Genomic DNA, 24,047 nt, shown 5'->3' with positions numbered 1-24,047 from the left:
AACTCTTAACAGAAACAACTGGATAACAACAACCTTGCAACAACATAGTAACATAATTAAAACCATCTGGATTACCCTAGTAACCACTCTGAACACAAACAGCTGCATAGTTGCACCCTGACAACCACGTAGTAACACACTTAAAAACCTCTGGAGCCCCCTTGAAATTACTCAGAATGCAAACAACTGCATAGCAACACCCTGGCAACCACATAGTAACACATTTAAAATAATCTGGAGTACCATAGCAACAACTCTGAACAGAAACAACTGGATAGCAACACCCTGACAACCAGATAGTAACACACAGAATGCAAACACCTGCATAGCGTCACCCAGGCAACCGCAAAGTAAACACTTGAACCCATATGAGCCCCCTAGCAGCCACTAAGAATGCCAACAACTGCATAGCAACACCCTGACAACCAGATAGTAACAGAATTAAAAAACCTCTGGAGCCCCCCTTGAAATTACTCAGAATGCAAACAACTGCATAGCAACACCCTGGCAACCACATAGTAACACATTTAAAAATAAACTGGAGTATCATAGCAACAACTCTGAACAGAAACAACTGGATAGCAACACCCTGACAACCACATAGTAACACACAGAAGCAAACACCTGCATAGTATCACCCAGGCAACCACAAAGTAAACACTTGAACCCATATGAGGCCTCATAGCAGCCCCTAAGAATGCCAACAACTGCATAGCAACACCCTGACAACCAGATAGTAACACACAGAATGCAAACACCTGCATAGCGTCACCCAGGCAACCGCAAAGTAAACACTTGAACCCATATGAGCCCCCTAGCAGCCACTAAGAATGCCAACAACTGCATAGCAACACCCTGACAACCAGATAGTAACACACAGAATGCAAACACCTGGATAACATCACCCAGGCAACCACAAAGTAAACACTTGAACCCATATGAGCCTCATAGCAGCCACTAAGAATGCCAACAACTGCATAGCAACACCCTGGCAACCACATAGTAACACACAGAATGCAAACACCTGGATAACATCACCCAGGCAACCACAAATAAAAACACTTGAACCCATATGAGCCTCATAGCAGCCACTAAGAATGCCAACAACTGCATAGCAACACCCTGGCAACCACATAGTAACACATTTAAGACCATATGGAGTACACTAGTAACCACTCTGCATAGCAACACCTTGGAAACCGGCCACAACATCCAGCCTAGTAGCATTTTAGTGAGGGAAAACACCACAGAAATCCTGTTTGTTATTGCTGATGTTTTGATTAGTGACGTTGATTGTCTTCTGTGGTTTGTGTCTCGTGTTCCTCTGAGACTCTTCTAAGTCGGGCCTGTTGTCCTCTGTTTCTCTCTCCTGTCTGTCTCCTCTTTTCTCCATCTCTCAGAGCAGATACGGTGTAGGAGATCGAGGTGTTAGGCTGTACGGCGCTTTTCCCGTGAGGCCCAACCCTGAGGAGAAAAGACTGCCCTCTTCAGGGGTGAGACCCGACGCGCTAACCTTCTTCAGCTCTGATCCAAGCAGCTAGCAGACCAGAAACATACTCTATACAAGTACACAGATGCTAACATCAATGCAATAGCATACACTGCCAATGCAACACGTACTAGTTACTGTTTACAGTTACTGTTTGCAGTTGCATACGTTTTTCACACTAAGGAAAATAACTATAATGACACCTAAAAAGTTAAATAACCCTTCTAAGGGTTTTACATAACAACAGTGTACAATGTACATTTTACATGACATTGTTTTTCTTTTATGCTTTTGAAAAGTTTTGCAAAAAAAAAAAAAAGACTCCGCAAACATGACTAAAACGCTATGCTATGTATGCCAGGCCAGTAGTTGGCGCTGTGACTTCGTATAAAAACATTACGTGCCTGTGCACATACGCATTCCTATAGACTAAATGCACAATAAGCATGTGCATGACCTCATCATTTTCACAAATTTGCATTTTTGTATTTTACATGGTGACGATAATGCTAGCATTTTCAAAAACGTACACTTTGACACGTATACGTTTTCAAAAGTTTGCGTTTTCAGGCCCCCAAAATACTGTTGTTGTTTAAATGTATTATAATTATATATATTATGTATATATATATATATATATATATATATATATATATATATATATATATATATATATATATATATATATATATATATACACACACCTTATACACAAATCTATTTTTAGTCAAAAATTCTAATTCCGATCCGCACCACAACAATAACGATAACTAAAGACTAAAAGTATCGTTGGAATTTTGACGTGATTAATTTTTTTCCAGCAGATGAATGATAAAAACACTGACAGCCAATCAGAATCCACCATACTTTAAAGAGCACGAGCATTTAAAGTGACAGATGAAAAAAAAACTCCAATGCATGGGTTTAATAAACAGAACATTATTGTCCGTTGGTTTGGTTATATAGTTAGCGTTTTAGTTATCTTTTTTTTTTTTTTTTTGTGAGAATAAGCCTTTAGTCTTTGGCATCCTGAAATGAAACCTCAGTAGTGATTGGCTTGTAATGCTCTGCATAGTCAACAACTCAAACAAACAGCGATTCAAGTCGAGAGTTGTACATAAACGTGTTGCTAAACTAATGACGCAATGCTTTAAAATGAATAATAAACAGCACACAGATACTGGGTATGATAATCAGTTTTGATTGAACTGTGAAGTGGATTATTGATCGTTTTTAAACTATAAAAGTATTTATAATCAGTACTGGGTTTGCTCATGGTGGTCTGTGTAGGCAGCACACTAGGTTTGGATCAGGGCTTTCTCTAGCGCCCCCTGTTGTCTGAGCATGACTCTGTCTGTCTGTTTGTCTGTCTTTGGTGGTTTTGTGGTTCTCTGAGGGTCACATGATGAACTGAGAGTCCCTATACATCCCCATAGGGCCACATTTCACACCCACCATAACCTCCCACCCACCTACACACACACACACACACTACAGGATGAACTTCAAGTTTGAGCCAAAACCGAAATAGAAGTGTAACTGCTTTGACTTACAAAACATACTGTGGCAGACTCAGATGGTAAAACCACGACACTGAATGATTACAATATTCATGTTGGTATTCATATCATGGTACTTTTTGGTGCAGTTTTTTGTTAGTGTTGTGTATTTTCCATTTTATTATTTTAAATATTTTAATATTTTAGTAATAGTAAGCAATAAATAAATAAATGGTTATACAATGGTTTTTAGACATGTATGGTAATACTTTGGTTCTATTTGCATTTTTACTTTTTTTAATTTAATTCGGATATTTTTATTGCTATTTATCTTCGTACTGACATAGTTTGTTTTTTTATAGTTATATTAAATTTTTTTGTTATGTTATTTTAAATATTTTAATATTTTAGTAATAAGAAACACTAAGCACTAATAAAAAACTCTATTAAAAAAAACCTATAAAATGGTTTTTAAGCATGTAATTTAATTATAACTATTTATTAGTGAATATCATTTCATGTGGATATTGTTATTGCTATTTTTCTTTGCATTAGCATATTTTCTATTTTAATATATTTCAAATATTGTAATATTTAAGTAATAATACACACCAAAAAGATCATAAAATGTATGGTTATACTATAGTCTCTTCTACTCTTTCTTCACATTAAACTTCATTCATGAAACATGCACAGATTGATATCTGTGTGTTTATGAAACCAAACCAAACATTTTAATGAAATTGTACATCATAATTTACAACAAAAATTATTTTGTGAAACAAATTAACATAATGACCAAAAATGATATATATATATTTTTTAATGATATTAGTAGAACAACATATTTACTATAGTGCGTTTGTTGAATGCAGTGTAGTATTTAGGATGCACGTGAACATACAGTCATTTTAGTATCATCTTTATATGGCAGGCATGGTTTTAATCTTGTTCACATGTGGTAGTGTTTCTGCAGTTGAGCATCACTTACGTTTGCAATGCTGCAAATGTTCACACACAATCACCCTCAAGAGTGACTCACTATCAAAAGTGAGCACATTTGACTCAGAATTACCTAAGTTTCCTTTTTCACTTTCCGTTACTTGAAAGGACATAAGTATTTAACAAAGTAAAACACCTCTGACTCACTGGAAAACTCGAACCGTGCGTGCCCGCCGCTTTTGTTTTTAATTGATCTACTCAGCACATTAACTGAAAATGTGAAACTATGGAAATAAAATTGTTCCAAAACACGATGAATCCTCTGCTGCAGAAGCTTTTCGTTTGGAATGATCTTTTCACCGTCCTGCTCGATTGAATACCGCTGTGTGCAATATTGTGGGCGGCTTCTTTTTAATTAGAAACGAGATGGTATTGATGTTCCAGAAACCGGCATCGTAAATCATTTATCAGTGCTGGTGTGCTAACAAAGCAGCTCACGCTGACCGGTCCTAACTCATCCTATCCATTATCAGGGCTCCCACGGCCAGAAACCTGCAAATACCAAAGAATTTTAAAATGTTGATGGGGTTTTTCCAGGCTTGAAAGATGCTGTATGTGACCCTGGACCACAAAACCAGTCATAAGGGTCAATTTTTCTAAATTTAGATTTATACATCATCTGAAATCTGATTAAATAAGCTTTCCATTGATGTATGGTTTGTTAGGATCGGACAATATTTGGCCGAGATACAATTATTTGAAAATCTGGAATCTGAGGGTGCAAAAAAAAAAAAACTAAATATTGAGAAAATCATCTTTAAAGTTGTCCAAATGAGGTTCTTAGCAATGCATATTACTAATCAAAAATAAAGTTTTGATATATTTACAGTAGGAAATTTACAAAATATCTTCATGGAACATGATCTTTACTTAATATCCTAATGATTTTTGGAGTAAAAGAAAAATGTAATGACTCCATCATCATAAAAATATTGAAAGTGGTGTATAGGAATATTCAAACTTGTAATTGGTGTGGCGTTGTGTATTTCATTATTCTGCAGCACTGCAAAATAAAAAATAAAAAATGCTTTTCTTACTTAGATTTTTTTGTGTTGTTTTCAGACAAAATTTTCTAGAAGGATTTTCTAGACAAGTAAAATTTTTTATAAAATAATTGTATCTCGGCTAAATATTGTCCGATCCTAACAAACCACACATCAATGGAAAGCTTATTTATTCAGATCATTTACCTTTATGACTGGTTTTGTGGTCCAGGGACACATACAGCATCTTTCAAGCCTGGAAAAACCCCATCAACATTTTAAAATTCCTTGTTACAAAACAAGTCAAAATTAAGGGAGTTTTTGCTTAGAACAAGAAAAATAATCTGCCATTATTTCAAACAGAAAACAAGGTTATTTTGTTTACATTGGCAGATTATTTAGCTTGTTTCAAGCAAAAACATCTCTAAAAAAATCTTTCTTGATTTAAGAATTTTTAGATATTTTGGCTGAAAACAACACAAAAAAAATCTAAGTAAATCTAAGTTTTTTTTTTTTTTTTGGTGTGAGTTAGTTAAAGTTCTCTCACAGAGTCTTGACACGTTCATAAATAAAACTGAAAAATATGATATTTTTACAATGCCCAGAGTTCTGAGGAACGATCTAAAAAAAGACAGAGGGAAAAAAAAATCATCTTTTTTTTTCTTTTTGCTCAGTTTTCCGGATGCGAACATGCATTTACATATGAATGGTTTAAAATTATCTGCCTTTTATCAAGCGTCTCCTCAGCCGTCTTTTAAGAAGTCTAACCAAACCATGGCATGAAGGTTGAGCTCAGAACAACCACTTTAACAGCTCAGAGAGGGGAAACGTGCCGTTTCTCCTCGGCCCGTGCGTCAGGTGTTGCGGTGAGGGGAGGGGGAACAAGGTTTTAGGCCTTTGTTTAGTATCTTTACATCTCGACACACAGGGTTCAGTTAAAAGTTGGTTCAGTTAAACATCCGCTCACCCCCCCACACACACACACACACACACCCACCCTCACCTTTCAGCTTCCTCTGGAGGTGAACAACACACACACACACACAGTTATTTTCAGAGAGTTTATTGCTCTGAAACCGACAGGCTTTCTTTCTCTCACCGTGAGTCTCTTTCCCTCCTTTTCTCACATGGTGCCAGAGGAGAAAGTTGTTGCTCTGGAGACTTTAAGAGAGTTTAAGTATCAGCTTGGTCTCAGATATGTCTCCTAAAATCCTTTCTAGATTAAAAACAGAGGCACTAGTGAGTTTTGCTCCAGAAGGAATGTTCATAGCAGCTGATGAGAAATGTTTGAGTTCCTTTTGATTTGTAATTCTTTTGGTATCTGAGCACAGTTTGAGATGTTGTTGAGATCTCTCTTGAGACAAAAGTTTTCTCAGGAGAAACATCTCATCGCTGTTGCTCATTCATAGCTCAGTTATGTCTCAACTGTCTGAAATAAACAGACACAAATGAGCCAACAGTTGTCATCAAGTAATAGTATAGATGTATAAAATGATTGTTATGCAGCTTGGATCATTTCATGAGAAATGTTTGAGTTCGTTTTGTGAATTTGTGATATCTGAGCACAATTTGAGACATTGGTGAGATCTCTTTTGAGACAAATGTTAGATTGCTTTGGTATTTTTTTTTTTTTTTTTTTTTTAGGACAAACATAGCACACATCTATTTTTCTGGAGTTGAATTTAATGATTTAATCACATCTCTGTTGCTCAATCATAGCTCAGTTATGTCTCAGTTTCATCTCATATCTTTCTCCTAAGAGAAATTTCTAGGAGAATTAAACACAAATGAGCCACTAGTTGTCATCCAGTGATAATATAGAGCTATTAAATGAATGTGAAGCAGCTCAGATCAAATGATGAGAAATGTATTTAGGCAAATCTGAGCACAATTTGAGACATTGTTGGATTGTTTTCTTTAAGGAGAAACATCTCAAACATATGTTTTCTGTATTTGCTTTCCATTAAATCTCATCACTGCTTAGGAGAAACAATTAAGATTTTTAAGAGATATCATTTATCATTTTTTTCCTACAGCTCAGTGGTCTCAATTTTATCTCAAATATTTCTTATAAAACTTTTGAGCCAATAGTTGTCATTCATTACGATAATACGTCTATAAAATGAATGATTGTTCCAGCTCAGATCATTCGATGAGAAATGATTGAATTCATATTGAGATTTTTGACTTTTGGCTGCAGACTCTTGATTTATATCATAGACACATATCTGAAGCAGTTGAGATATTAATGAGTTTTCTTCACAGTGTTTTCCCTCATTTGCTGCTATTTCATCTGTTAGCTAAACATTAAACACACAGCGAGGTGTCGACACTAAATCATCTGAAGACGGCAGGATTAGCCAAATGAGATCTCAGATTTCCCTCCTCTGCTAAATATGCGCTATTTGTGGTGTGATGCCAATTTGTGGCTCTCATCTGTGTAATCCTGGACTATAATCTCATGTGATATGGATTTATGGGCATCCAAACACAATAAACTGCTTTCAGTGGACGATCGCTAATAAAACTATACATCTGCTTTTAATAAATACTTTAAAGACAGTATATTTACAATTCATGAGCACAGTTCGTCAGTGCATATTATTGTATTGTTTAGTAATAGTATAAATAATTTCATCAACATTCTTTAATTTTTATAAACATACATGTACTCTTCTGCTGATGCAACCAAAGCCATACATTTTTTTAAAATAAATAATATCACAGTTAAAGGTTTTCTAGCCCCATCGCAAGATTTAAATTCAAAAATACATTGTTAAGAATCTTTGTGCATGTTATTTTGTGTCGTCTTTAAAACATTTGGCTTCCTCGTGGATAGTAGATACTTTTAGTGTAATGTTTAAGTGAATATGAATAATTTCTGAATCTCTCAGATCTGTTTGGCTTTGGGTTAAATGACAATGATTAAAAAACACAAAAATTTATAATGCACATTTGTTAATGAAAAAAGTAAAAATTCTGGCATTTTATATATATATATATTCATTTATTTTGTAATAGTATAGTACTTTTGTTAGGAGTCCCTGTATCTGAGCTTTCACTCCTAAAACAAGTTTTTAAAGTGTTTTTTTTCTCTCTTTTTTAAGAAGGCTCTTGAATTGTGGTCTGTGTGTTTGTGTAGTATGTGATGATGTTTAAATGGGCAGCACAACATGTGTTTCTGATACTTGAGCTTTAAATAAGACTCATAATAACAGCCACAGCTGGAGTGTACTGAATTTGTTGTGAGACTCGCATATGATTAGCCAATCAGAGAAGACGGAGGGCGTGGCCCGATATGTGTTATTTTTTTTACAAATCTGCAGTGAAGTGCATTAAAATACATTTGTGACCCTTCAGCACAAAAGCAGTCTTAAGTCGCTGGGGTATATTTGTAGCAATAGCCAAAAAATACATTGTATGGGTCAAAATTATTGATTTTTCTTTTATGCCAAAAATCATTAGGATATTAAGTAAAGATCATGTTCCATGAAGATATTTTGTAAAGTAAGTAATATGTATATGTATATATAAGTAATATGCATTGCTAAGAACTTCATTTGGACAACTTTAAAGTTGATTTTCTTAATATTTAGATTTTTTTTTTTTTTTTTGCATCCTCAGATTCCAGATTTTCAAATATTGTCCTCCTAACAAACCATACATCAATAGAAAGCTTATTTGTTCAGCTTTCAGATGATGTATAAGTCTCAATTTTGGAAAATTGACACTTATGACTGGTTTTATGGTCTAGGGTCACCTTTATATTTTTCTGTGTATAAGTTTGTTTTCGTGATAAATTGGTTGAGGAGGTTTTAGCACGGTCCGTTCCCTAACCCAGGAATAAACACTGAGTTTTTTATTTAAATATATTTAAGTCGTGGTCCATCTATGTATGAGTCAAGTGTTTGTTATTAATGGTTTACTTTATCTGAATGTGTAAACACGTCCAATTATCATAATTCAGTGACACACACTCATGGTAATTGTGTTGTGCTGGGTGTGTGTTTGTGTCTTCGTGTAATAATCAGATCCGTCGTCCATTTGTCACGTCTGTACGTTTAATTCGTCCTCATTTGTGAGAAGCGCTCTGCCGCAAAGCTGACATATAATTCTGCTTTCTGTTTTTCCTTTCTTTCTCCCTCTCGCTTCCTCGCTGCCTGATTTGGAAAGACTCGCATAGTCAATTACGCTGGAGTTTGAGAGATGGAGTGCGCTGGAGTTGCCATATTTTTGTATGATATTAATATTTCATAAGTGCCATTCTCAGCTGAATATCTAAGAGAGAGCGCCTATTAGATTCGGCTCTGCCAGAATATTATTCATTCTCCGGAGAGGAGACGAGCACCGCTGGCTGCCGTCATTACCGCCGCTGTTCTCCTCAACGCTGTTCTGGCAACAACTGGATTGTTTGAATAGTTCGGTCCAAGTTGGCCTGGACGGTGCCGCTCGTTGCCAGAGTACAGTAACTGAGACTGAACCAAAGGTCAGATCCAAAGCAAACTGACATGTGAATTGGACTCTAGTGAACTGGATTGAATTGCATGGAAGCAAAGTGTGTTTAGCGGTTTAATTAAGCACCGGAGATCATGCAAACGGCTGTTTCACATCACTGGTGTGTGTGTGTTGCCTTTATCAACCAATCAGCATCCAGGATGATTTATTAATTCTGATTGGATGAGCTGCATTTGAGTGCTAATGCATATTCTACATAAATGCACAAGCACCCACAATTAGACTAATATAATATATACTATATTGCTTTTTCAGTTAATATTTTAACTATATATTTGACTTTTTATTATATTACTGTTGCTGCTGTTTTGTAAACGCAATAAGCCATTCACAATTGTGCATTTAAAGTGACTTTATTGTGGTTATTTGCATCGCTTTTTTGCATCAAGTTTAAAAAGTAAAAAATATAGTGGGGTTCAAGAGTTCAAGGCTGCTTCTGAAATATGTTTCCATTTTGCATTTTCCCTTTGAATATAAATTTTTAATCACATATTGTACTATCAGCAGTCTGAGTAAAAAGTTGAACTAATAAATGCATTTGAGCTTTATGAACAAAACCCGGTGATCATGTTCTGTTCTCTGAGATGCTTTTCCAAAGAGCATCATTTAATATTTATAATATATGGCATATATTAAAATATTTATTTTTATATTTATATTTTTCAAAGTCCTAAAACTGTTTATTTCTAGGTTTAAATGAATTCATATACTTACATTTGATTTGAAAATTTGTCACACAGAAATAGCGCAGAATCGTTAGTATTTAATATTTAGCCTTATAAAGCTTACATTTCTTTAATATTTATATATTTTCAAAATTATATTTATTTCTAGGTTTATATAAACTCCCTTACATTTGATTAATCACACATAAATAGTGCAGAATATTTGATATTTAATACTTACAATTTATGGTATATATTCATAACTATACAAATTTACAGTGTTTAGATTTCTAAAATATTATGTAATAAATATTTTCAGAATCCAAAATCTGTTTATTTCTTATAGGTTTAAAATAACTCAGTTACTTGCATTTGATTAATCACATAAAAATAATGCAGAATATTTTCAAATTAAATATTTATCATTTATAGTATATATTTATTCTTATAAAACCTTATACTATTTATTTTTCTATAATATTTAAATCATTTCAAAATACTAAATCTGTTTATTTCTTAAGTTTAAGTTTAAATTCTGAGTTTATTTTCAGAAAATCTGTTTATTTCTTATAGGTTTAAAATAACTCAGTTACTTGCATTTTATTAGTCACACAAACATAATGCAGAATCTTTTCATATTTAATATTTATAATTTATAGTACATGCTTATACTTATAAAAATCTTACAATGTAAATATTTCTATTATATTTATACTTTTCATTATCCTAAAAATGTTAGGATTTATTTCCAGGTTTAAACAAACAAAAGCTCATATTTTCAGTGTGCTCTCAGACTTTTGCATCCACTGTACTGTATAGTATTCATTATAATCTTATAGTCAGATTTCTATGGTGCAAACACACGTTGTCTAGCACACACACACACACACACACACACACACACACACACACACACACACACACACACACACACACACACACACACACACACACACACACACACACACACACACACACACACACACACACACACACATACACGGACTTCTCAAAACCCAGCAGTTTTAATGTAGTCTGCAGCTTTCTCTAAAATTCAGATGCAAAAGAGTCTGCTTCTCTCTGCCATCTTTCTATTAGTGCACTGTAAATATTACATGAGCTTTGGATATTACTGGCTTCGGCATGCGTGCATGTGTGACTATATTTGTGTGTTTGTGTGTGTGTGTGTGTGTGTGTGTGTGTGTGTGTGTGTGTGTGTGTGTGACTATATTATTTTATTGCAGTGTTCCTTGTTTATTGCTATGGCACATGACCTACTTCCAGCCTTCCGTACTCAGTGCGAATCTCTGTGACGTGCCCTTCATCTCAACGGCCGTCCCCGCAGAACAATTACACGGCAAAAGGGGCCCAAATGGAGATGTTTGTACTAAATAGCACGTGTGTAATTAAGCACTAATGAGCTCTTGTCACTGTGGAATGTGCAATTAGACGGGTAATGGAAAAGCCTGGTGTGGCAGACGTGCCGAGAGAGAAAGAGAGAGAGAGGAGGTGGACAAATTCTAGTCATACAAGTCCTGTAGTATGTATTCTGTGCTCACAGTTCTGCATGCATTGGATGACATTTGTCAAAATGTGTAATATGCATTAGAACTGTAAACCACGTGCGATGCACTTTCCGTTTGCAGACGTGAAATCAATCACAATCACTGTGTGAAAATAGTCCTGTGATGAGAATAAAGCATATTAGGGATTGCATTGTTTTTCGTGCATAATGTATACTATTTTAACATGCTATTTAAAAGGTACTGTAAACACAGACGATGGAACGGAGAGACACAGGTCATTTGAGGGCTGTTTTATTGAATCTCGGGATGTTTTTAACTGTATACTTACACTCACAGGTGTTTGTAGACGTGGCTCTTTCTGCAGGAACTGGCCTTGAACGGAAAGGTGTAATATAATATGAGCTGTATTAACAGAGTTAATGATCGTCTGTGAAATGCTTTATAGACTCTTACATCAAGACACACACACACACACACACACACACATTGTGTTTCCATGTTTTCTGAGGACATTCCATAGGCGTAATGGTTTTTATACTGTACAAGCTGTATTTTCTATCGCCCTACACCTAAACCTACCCCTTACAGGAAATTTATGCATTTTTAGATTTTCATAAATCTTAATGCTGTTTGATTTATATGCTTGTTTCATCTGCAATCAGAAAATCTCAAATAATTTTAATAAAAATACCAGGTACACACTAATGTCCGGAGCAACTAAAGAGGAACTACTGAGTGATAAAACATTCATCTGGGAAAATCTCAAATAAGTGTCCGGAGCAACTAAAGAGGAACTACTGAGTGATAAAACATTCATCTGGGTAGTAAAACTAATGTATTTTAGCAGAAACTGAGCTTACTGTAGTAAGGTTGTGTGGAGAATTGAAGTTTTTTTGCTCACCGATGCTGCATTTACTTGATCAAAAATACAGGAAAATTGCTAAATATTTTTACAGTTTAAAATAATTGTTTTCAATGTGAACATATGTTAAACTAATTTAAATCTATTACTCTCATCTGCAACTTCATTTTCAGCATCATTACTCCAGTCTTCAGTGTCACATGATCTTCAGAAATCATTCTAATATCAAAATAAGATTATCAATAAACAAAAAAAAAAATTATAAATGCCCAAAACATCACAGCTGCTCAATATTTTTGTGGAAATTGTGAGAAATTTTATTTTTCAGGATTCACAGATGAAAGTTCACAAGAATGGCATTTATTTGGAATAGAAATCTTTTGTTACATTTGAAATGACTTTACTGTCACTTCTGATCAATTGGACTCATTTTTGCCAAACGAAAGTATTTATTTCTTTAAAATAAATAATAATGACCCCAAATGTTTAAAAGCTATATTGGTTATATTTCTGTGCACACGTGTCTGAATGTAATAGAATCTGCAGATAAGGGGGGAAATCTTTAAATCTTCCATTATAACTTCACACCACCCCCACAAACTCTCTCATAAACACACACACACACACACACACACACACACACACACACACACAGAGTGAAAGGGTGGAATTTGTGAAGATGTCTATAGTGCATTTGGATATATTTGCAGGGTCAGATATACTGGCGCTGGTGGTGGGGGTGGGAGGGGGTCAGATATACTGGCGCGTTTCTAGAAGAAGACGATCAACAAAACTATCAGCGCTGCCTTTAGTCGTGTGTGTGTGTGTGTGTGTGTGTGTGTGTGCGCGCAATGAAATGCTGTAATACTGTGTTATTGATGCTGCAGTTTGCAGTATGGAATATATAAATGCATGATGACTGTTTAGCTCTCTCTCTCTCTCTCATACACACACACACACACACACACACACACACACACACACACACATATCCATATAATATGCATGTGGGGGAGGGAGGTGTTCACATTGGAAATGCTCTACGACCCCCATCCACTGTTTGTGGCTTTGTCATTATACGCCAGTTTAATATCACATTTCTCTGAGAGGAGAGAGAGAGAGAGAGAGTGTGTGTGTGTGTGTGTTAGAGAGAGAGAGAGAGAGAGAGAGATGAGGATGCACAGAAAGAAAGAAACTCTCATTCTCACTGAATGTGTGTGTGTGTGTGTGTGTGTGTGTGTGTTTGTGTGTGTGTGTGTGTGTGTGTGTGTGGTTCGCTGCACATGCTCTGATCCATATATGAGGAATGTACAGCAGGTGACACACTAAATTTTGGGAGGAGCACGCGCAGATAATTAACACGGCCAGTCCATCATCAGTAATTACTCCATCTATCCAATCAGCACAAGAGAGAACCCCTATAAATAATCAAAGCAGCCTTACCTCTAGAGCCTTATCTCTAGTCTTTAAGCATCCCTCCACCACCCCGACTCCTTACCTTCAGCCCGTTCCTACCCCAGCACAGGGAGGAACACTCGGGGGGAGCGCTTGGGTCCGGGCTAAACGCCGAGCTCGGACCCCTCTCCCCAGATAGGGGGAGTACCCCGGGCGCGAGGGTAATTACTGAGCTCTGAGCCCTTTCCCCGGATAGCATGCCAAATACGCATAACCTTTACTCTGTTCATTATCTGTAAGTGTGAACTCGTGAAATGCATGTGAGATGTTGTGAACTTCCTCACAAAACACTGTCATAAAGTTAAATGTCATCTACTAGGGATGCACCGGTATGCAACGTGCATTTTGGTTGCACTTTGAATTGATGCTGATATGCATTTTGGTTGATTCTGATATGAGGATTTTTTAGGCCGATAACTGATATGATCAATATCTCTACGATGCCCCATAACCAAAATCATCACCAAAAAGTATAATGTATAAATCAATATGTTTAGTCTTCTCATAAATGCAGCTTTTGCATTAAATCTCTAATCTTTTTATACATTTTTGAAACTTTTTATAAACAAAAAATTTAAATATAATACAAAATCTTAAATAATTTTAAATAAATAATATAAAAATCAAAAATATATGTAATGATATTATAAAATCAATAATGTTTCATGAAAGCGATACTGTATGTAAACTGATATATTGTGCATTACCTACTATCTGCTTTTCTGAGCATCTGTTGAGTCTCTAGTATCGTATTGATTTCTGTGGTTTTAGCAAACACCGCACTGACGCACCTCCTGTTTGCGGAGCTCTGTTTAGTTTGGTCTTGTTTGTCTGATATTTGTTGTGTTAATATGACTGTTGCTTGGTTGTTTCCAATACGGTTTTGTCTGATGAGTGATTGTGAAGCAATTAAAACGTAACTATAAAGAAACGATTAGCAAGTTAATTAAAACCTTTATATTTCTTCAGTCATAATAAGGAAGGCTTCCTCTGCACTCCTCAGATTAGCCGTTCGGTGATGTGTTTTTATATTGTACGTCAGGATTTGTTAATAAAATGTTTGCAACTGTATGTTTCTGTCTCTTCTCTTGTATCTGACAGCTGTCAGAGCTCATAAGAGAGAGGCTCTGTGCAGTTCTGACAGTGTTTGGTTGCTGCTCGTCCTGCTCTTGCATTTAAAGCTGAAGTTATGAGTAATTTCGTTCAGAATGGTGAAGGCAGGAGCGACGTGTTTGTGCTCAACCTTTCAGTCCGAGGACACAAGCTGCAGGGCAATTGTGGTCGGTTTTCAAATTCTCTCTTTCGAGCTGTCATATCCTTCCTTTCGCACCGCTCCATCATTTCAGACCCAGGACGGTTTTTCTGTATCATTTTGACCTGTTCAGTCTGTCAGCAGCAAAAGTTGTTTGCAAATTAAATATCAGCATGTGTTTGACTTTCTGCACTGTGCTAATATGACAACGTGATCTTTAATGTGATGCAGTTGTGCAATACATTATTAATTTAATAATGAATGCAATTAAACTAATTTAAAACCTTAATTCTCAAGGATTTTGAGAAATATAAATATTTTAAGATTATATTAGTAAAAATGTATAGTATAAATGCACTGTAAAAAGTGATGACCTGCAATTGTTAGCATAAAGAGCTATTTTACCTTATTTAACCCATAAAAATGATATTGTGTTTTATTATTTATTTATTTATTTTTGCTCTAAGATAATATATTAAGGTTGAATCAGTGATGCTAAACACTCATTTTTATTTAAATAAAATGAGTTAATTTAGATATTAACATATCTTCTTCTTCTTTTTTTTTCTTTTTTTTACATTTTTTAACATTTTTTTTTTTTACCAAATTATATAATATTTTATTATGTGAAAGCTGACAACTGATGGCCCAAAACCAATATCAGTATTTTTAATGTTTACATGGTCAAAAACCAATATGATGGCCTTTGCCTTCCTATATATGCAGCGTTCATATTTAATCTCCAGTTTAAAGTTTAAACATTATTCAGTATTCAGTATAAAAATGGGATTTTAGTAAAATAATATATAATATAATGAGACCAATAATGCAAAATTGATATAATGTAAATATAATAATAAAAATAATAATATATGTAATATTTTATGTTTTTATATTTAATATAAAATGTATATTATTATTGTTAATATTATATAAAATGCTATTTTTTTTTATATTTTATGAAACAAACAACTGTCTGTTGAGTTTGTAATGTTATATTGATTTCTGTGGTTTTGGCAAACACCATAGAGTTCAATATGATGGCTGATATTTTGCTTTCTTATAAAGGTAGTGTTCACATTAAAGCTTCGGTCTAGAATCGACACATTTCAGTAGTCAGTAGAAATGTTGCAATGCATGCAACGCTGCTTTAGAATTAAACCAGAAGATGTTTGTAGCAGATACACACTCATTTTCTCTCTCCGTGTCTCTCTGACATTTTTGATGGAATTGTTCTTTCCCTTTTTTCCACGTTCTGTCTGATATGCAAATCATCTTCCTTTATCTCAGCTGTCTGACCAATCAAACTTTAATCTTCTTCTCTCCATCTGTCCGCAGTTTGATGGTGACAACATGTACATGAGTGAGAACAACCAAGAGTTCCTCTCCCCGAGTCAGGTAAGATTCAGGCCTGGCTTTACAGCGTTTCGTTCATTTGAATCTCTTCCAATTAAATAACATTTTGTTTAGTTATAGTTTTGATTTTCATGTGGCTTAGAGCGCAACGTTTTTCTGAAATGCATGATCTGGACTTTCTTATGAGACGAGGAGCAATCGTCAAAATAGCTTAATGATGTGCTTCTCATGAATGTTAATGGATAAATCATGAATGTATTGTGCATATATTCAATATATCATCCAGTTATAGTTCTTATGGAGGATGAAACTAGAAGAAGATCTGAAAAACGTCCTGTACTCTCGCTCTCTCGCTCCTTTTGTCTTGGTTTGTTTACTCTTGAGACTCGTATTTGACATCTGTCTGCGTATCTCCTCCGCTTGACCAGGTTCAGGCTGTTCAGACTGATTTTAACGCTGTAATATTACACACACACACACACACGCGCACACACACACACACACACACACACACATGCATGCACACACGTACTCACACACACACACACACACACACACACACACACACACACACACACACACACACACACACACACACACTGACCAAAGCCAGACAAACAGTCCCAACTAGCTGAGAATGTTTTTCTGCTTTATTAACAGAAACAGTAACATCCTCCTCTCCTCTGCATCGCATCGCTCTTTACCTGTATTGTCATTTCATTTCCTTCAGAACACTTAGAAAGGAATATTTATTGTTTCTTTTAGTGTTCGTTTAGATGTCTAGCATCATTTCTGTGAGTTACAGGGCCAATTCAAACCCTAAATGAGATCTTCATGACAGATTTTTAATAAATTCTTTACCACAGCCGAGATCGTAAAGTCTATTTTGGGTTCTTCAAATGACAGAGACTTTCAGTAGGAGAAATAATTACAAAAAGCACAACTTGACAAGATTGAATTAATTAAACTAAATATGAAAATGTTTAATCATAACAAAACATTTAAATAGAAAAAATTCGGATATACAATAAATATGAAACAGACTTCAAACTTTTAGTTTTTTTATCACTTATAAATATAAAAGAAAAATATGAAACAGACTTCAAACTTTTAGTTTTTTTATCACTTATAAATATAAAAGAAATATAAATATTGTAAGATTTTATGTGTGTATATATATATATATAATTTACAATTTATATTTATAAATAATAAAATATTCTGCATTATGTGACTAATCAAATGTAATCAAATAAGTTCATACCTAAAAAAATAAACAAAGTTTTAGAATTTTGAGAAATATTAATATTATAGAAATATAAACACTTTAAGGTTTTATAAGTAAAACTGCATGCTATAAATGATAAAAATCAAATATTAAAACTATTTAACCAATACAACTTAAGGGAAAAAGTTTTAGGACGTAATTTAAAAAAATATTACAAATTACAGAAATATCCAAGAAAACATAAAATAATTAAAAAATGTTTAAAAAATAAAAATGTTGAAAATATATAACTATTATAGAAAAGTTGCTCAAGTTGCTCTTTACAGCATCTCAGATCATGTTGGAGAACATGATGATCAGGTTTTGTTTGTTAATTTGACATTATAATTCATAATTCAACATGTGCGCACTGTACATGTAGGAGAAGCTGGACATTCTGGCTGTTTGATCTTTTTTCATCCGCTGTTACTTTGTAACGGATTCTATTTGAAAAGCTTCCATTGAAGATGAATGCCATGGAAACGGTTCTGATCGCGGTCCATCACACACTCGTTTGGTCTCAGATCAGGCGCCGCGTTCTTCCCAGGAGTCTTCACATTCATGTCGACCGAGCTGTCGTCCTGCGACCTTTGACCTCGTCTGATTGTAGGGGAGAGATCGTCTCCGCTTGGCCCCTAACGAGCCTTCTGTGTGTTCAGGGTCACGGAGGATCGCCACGGTAACCGCCGCCAACAAAAGAGTCTGGAGTCCACCGAGGGTTGACCTCCAGCCGACTCGGGCGATCGATAGCAGCACAACAAGAGAAAGAGAGAGAGAGAGAGAGCAGAAAGCTGAATGGAGCTGAGAAAGAGAGAGACAGACAGATATAGCAAGAGAATTGATTACAGAGAAAAACATCAATGCTGCTTCCGTCTGTGTGGCTTTTTGGTGAATTTCCATCCTCAAGGCCAATTCCAATGCAAGAGTATTAGAATATTTAATCTAAAAATCACATTTCTCTCTGTTTATTTACTGACAAACATGTATCCTAATATTACATTAAATGATTTGCATTTTTTTAAAATGAATTGATACTTTTATTAATCAAAGATGCATTAAATTGATCGAAAGTGACAGTAAAGATTTATAATGTTACAAATGTTTCAAATGTTCAAAAGTGCTGTTCCTTTGAACTTTCTATTCATCTGTGAATCCTGAAAAATAAAATGCATCACAGTTTCCACAAAAATATCGTGCAGCACAACTGTTTTCAACATTGATAATAATCAGAAATGTTTCTTGAGCAGCAAATCATCATATTAGAATGATTTCTGAAGATCACGTGACACTGAAGACTGAAATAATGATGCTTTGATCACAGAAATAAATTACAGTTTACAAGGTATTCAGATATTCACAGCTATTTTAAACTGTAATAATATTTCAGAATTTTAACAGTTTTTACTGTATTTTTAAATAAATGCAAATATGCAAATAAATGCAGCTTTAGTGATCAAAGGAAGCTTATATGAATTATAACAGCATGCTGGTTTGAAATGGCGTAAATAACAACAGATTTTCTTGTTTTGTTTAAACTGTGGCTTTAAACGTGATCTTATTCTGAAAACACAGCGTCTGATTAGCATGCTAAACCGTCCTCCACCACTGTGTCAATTTACTCCTCCTTTATCAGCTGAAGTTCATCTGGATGTGATAGCACGGCGTAAATGTTAGTCTTTGCATTTGCATTCTTGGCTGAAGAAAGTAGCTGGGAAACGTCTCTAATGGACTCGGCGTTTGAGTATGCAGAAGACGTCGCGGTCAAGATTATAAGTTCACACTTAGAGTATAACAAGGTCCAAGGTTTATTGATTGCTTCCCGGAGCTTTGGGTTGCCAAGTAGGCCTGTGATTAGAGGGGAAGCGGGAATGCGTAGAGAGAAACGGACAGAGGAAGCTCTTCCAGAGGAGCGTTTGGCTGCGGATCTGAGACCTCAGGAGAGAGAGATTCTGCTGCTGAAGGATAAAGAAGAATCCAGGACTGAGAAAGTTTGCATACACTGATCCAAAACTCATTTTAGGATTGATTCGAGGATTAATGAGGAGGGACACAGGAATGCTCTGGAGCACAGGTTTAAGTTTGGACTTTTTTAAAGAAGACACTTGGCAGAGTATTTGCTGAAGTCAAAAAAGTAAAAATAATAATAATAAAAAAATCAATATTAAAAAAGTTATAGAAATTTATAATTATGAAAAATCCAGAAAAATACAAAAAAGCCCAAGAAAAGTACCAAAAAAAAAAAAACAAAAATAAATATATAATATAATATATATATTACTATATTAGTGTGTGTGTGTCGTGTGTGTGTGTGTTTCCCAAAACATTATTCACTCTAAAGCTGTCAAATAAATATAAACAAGTTGTGTTCCAAATCTTGAGGTGATATTGCAAAAAATGAGCTTTTAGTATGATTTTATTTGGGTGCATTACTAAACCTCTACCACTACAAAAAATTACCATCCCATTCATCTTCCAACACTTTAATTCACAAACCAGACTACCGAAACCTTTACTAAGTTTTGTGCCATGCTAAAAATTATTTTAAAAAATAAATAAATAAATAATATTCCTAAGTTGTTGTACCATGCTGAAAAATTCTTCTAAAAAACAGTACATTAAATAAATTTAAAATTTAAGATTGAATTTAATATTTAATTAGAAATATTTTTTTAAATATAATTAAATATATATAAAAATAGAAATAATAGAAATATAAATAAAAAATTTAAATAATATTTTTTTGTCAAAAAATGATCAGACAGCACCAGAGGGAGAAGCAGCATGTGAAAGTTATCTGTATACAGTAGAGAGAGGATGTGTGGTAAGTGTATTTTCTGTGACTGGCTGTGATTGGGGATCTGGTGTCATTGGCTCGTTTTCACTGATTAAAGCGTCTTTGTGCCGACTGTAAACTCACGCCGTATGTTGTGTGTATGTGTGTGTGTGTGTTTGTGTGTGTGTGTGTGTGTGTGTGTGTGTGTGTGTGCGCGCTGCTCTCCCTGCTGGTCCGAATTACGGCTGAGTACATTACTATGATTTACAACTTCCTCCTGCTGTTTAGATTGAAAAGAAAGTGAGGGAGTGAGCGCCGGCCCGTCGCCCTGCCCCCTCGCCCAGCTACCACCACACATCTTTTGTCAAATGAAAAAACAAAGAGCGCGAGCCTGCCAAAATATTTCTATAGTCGATTGCTGAGCAAGCAGAGAGTCAGTCAGAAAACAAAAGCTGAGAGAGATCGCTGGACGGCTAGATTTGATGCCACAGCAAAACTCACATTCTCTCACAAACCGGCCTGAATGTCTCTGATCACCGGGTGAATCTCATTACACCCAAAACAACATGTGCTGCTCAGCTTTCACCATGCAATTTGGATTTTGCATAAAGACAATGAAGCCTGGTCTAGGATCATTAAGATTTTTTGCATTGCGTGCCATTATTTTCATGACAATTAAGGACATTTACCCTCAAACTCTCATTAGTGAAATGCATTATTAGTTGCATTTTATTATTTGCATTTGGCTTTTTTTTAATGCATCAGAACAGATCAGCAACCCATTTTTGGGTCTACATGCAGTGTGGTAATATTTATTGCAATGCTTTTATATTTTAAAGGAAAATGCATTTGGCAAGCATGCAATTTATGCTGATTTGAATAAAAAACAAACCTAATGAGATTTACTGCAGAGCATCAGGGGCATCATTTACTCAAAAGTAACATCTGGATGCATTTCAGTAATGATAATTTGATGTGCTCAGTTATCATGGAAATAATATTATGATGCAAAAAGTCTCAACATAGGTTTAATTTTCTTTATGCGAAATGTGATTTCTTGTTTCTTTCTTCTGATTTTGGGGCTGAATCATGAGCTGGCCGTGTGTTTTCATGAGACTCTCCCCATCAGTCTTTGGCTGTTTGGAATATTTCACTGACACTGAACTGTTAACAGATGCAGCGAGTGTTTATTCGAGTCGCTTATGTTACCAGTAGTTTATAGTCTTTTATATGACTTTAGGAATCATGTGTATATACAGTAAAAGTGTATCACCTCCTGCAGCATTGCTCGTGTTTAAAGCAGACCGATAAACATTTCCTCAGCAGCTCATATCTTGTGTGCTTCTCTGCCAGTAAGTTTTTGTATATTCATTTAGTTATATCATTATATCATGTCATATAAGACACAGAACAAACTCAGGCTGCTCAAGGAAACATCACTGTAGGGTCATTTTCTCGAAAACATCCTTTGCAACCTCATGAAACCTCATAGATCTTAGTCTTTTCATGAGATTTTTCATTGCATTTTTATTTAAATGTCATTAAAATCACAGCACAGAATGCTATTAAACAAAATTAAATGAATTGTGAGTTTGAAAAGCATTATGCTGTTATCTAAAGATTTTAGATCCGCATGCAGTAAATAAATACAGTACCGTTCATACTTTTGGCAGCCTCCAATCATGTGATGACGTTACTGAGAACTGAGAAACGGTTTGTTTATGTAAAAAGACATTGCTGAAGTGACATTTACATGTGAGACTGCTGACTTGACCTGAAATGTGGTTTGGATGGCAGATAAAACCATAAACGCTCAACAGTTGAGCTTTGATGAGCATATCAGGACGTTAAATCAAAAAAAATAAATGAAAAAATTATGAAAGTAATGTTGTTTTAAGTGTCGCAAAGCTGTCTGTCTGCATGCGACAGGAGAACTAACATATAAAAAGATTTCAATTATAAGTTTTTACATGCTATATCACTTAATTCACTGTGAAACTGCATAATCCGTAAAACTCATAAATCTGAACTCATTTATCAGTGTTTTTTTTCCATGTACAACATGCAAGTCTCAGTACAGTGAGCTTTCACTGTTTAATCAGGCCTGAATTTAGTAGAAACTAAGTTTCATGTTGATGCTGAGTGCAGATTGTGATGATTCACTCCAGTGTGTGATATTTATAAGATAATGTGTTTTTAAGATTTTTAGTGTGCATCTACAGTAGTGTGCAAACCTGCTGTCTACATACTCTCTAAGCAGCATACTAGCTTGGGTAAAAATTGATTCATTATTAGATTTTTAAAAGGGATTTATCCATTTTTACTGAGACTTTCAGTGTTCAATAAAAAAAGTTTCAATAGAAGGGAGCATATTGTTGCTATATCTTCTCAAATATCAAAATTGTGCATGATTTTTTTTTTAAGTATACATGTTGCTGACTAAAATAAGGTGTCTTAGAAGGGAGCATATTGTTGCTATATCTTCTCGAACAGGCATCACATAAAAAAGTACAATTATCGTTCAATTTTTTTTTTTTCATATAGTCATATATTCTAGATTCATTACATGTAAAGTAAAATATTTCAAAAGTTTTTTTTTTTTTTTTTTTTTTATTTGATGATTAGAGCTTATAACAGCTCATGAAAGTCAAAATCCAGAAAAAGTTTAAGTTCTTTTAAGTATGTTCATTTATGCACTAAAAAAAAAGCATTTGCAAACCAGAAAAGTTCAAGTTCTTTAAAGTATGTTCATTTATGCACTCAATACTTTTCAAAAAAAAAATACTTTTTCATGATATGTCACATTTTTTTTTAGATGCACCTGTATATGTGTTTTCTTAAGACCTAAAACCATAAAAAAGTTGTATTTTAAATAAATTAAAAATGAACTACATGATATATATATATATTATGTAGTTCATTTTTTATTTATTTAAAATAACAACTTTTTTATGGTTTTAGTTAACAATACTAAAATGAAATAATAAACTATACACATTTAAAAATAAATAAATAAAAACACAACAAAATTAAAATAAATAAAACAAAAACTAAAATGAAATAATAAACTATACACATTTAAAAATAAATAAATAAAAACACAACAAAATTACTGAAACTTTAAAATTAAAATTAAAACAGAAAATCCATAATATTAACAATAGCTATAATAATAAACAATATCTTTAGCAAATAACAATCCCATATAAATAGCAATCAACAATCCACCAAAAAACAAAAATGGACCCAATTACAAAATACAGTAAAAGAAGTAAAATTGTGAAATATTATTGTGGTTTAAAATAACAATTTTCTATTGTAATAAATCCTATAATGCAACTCATAACTTTCATCAAAACTCACAATCACAAGAACCATTACTACATGAACCCAATCTCTGCAG

The 24,047-nt window shown here is 34.4% G+C and overlaps 1 protein-coding gene across 4 annotated transcripts in view; it reads left to right on the top strand.

Annotated features, from left to right (window-relative positions):
• The first annotated feature begins 710 nt into the window (after window positions 1-710).
• LOC122137719 (TOX high mobility group box family member 2-like) overlaps window positions 711-24,047 on the top strand; it is a 78,112-nt gene continuing 54,775 nt past the window's right edge. Inside the window, exons 1-2 of one of the 4 annotated variants that reach the window (XM_042726680.1) lie at window positions 711-1,493; window positions 16,587-16,646. In XM_042726680.1, the coding sequence (XP_042582614.1) occupies window positions 16,602-16,646 (45 nt within the window). In that variant the 5' untranslated portion in view covers window positions 711-1,493; window positions 16,587-16,601. The remainder of the gene's footprint in view (window positions 1,494-16,586; window positions 16,647-24,047) is intronic. The other 3 variants (XM_042726681.1, XM_042726682.1, XM_042726683.1) reach the window with 3 other exon arrangements.

Source organism: Cyprinus carpio, chromosome B6 (genome assembly GCF_018340385.1).
Source record: "Cyprinus carpio isolate SPL01 chromosome B6, ASM1834038v1, whole genome shotgun sequence".
Classification (NCBI taxonomy): domain Eukaryota; kingdom Metazoa; phylum Chordata; class Actinopteri; order Cypriniformes; family Cyprinidae; genus Cyprinus; species Cyprinus carpio.
This window is presented reverse-complemented; position numbering and strand designations above follow the sequence as displayed.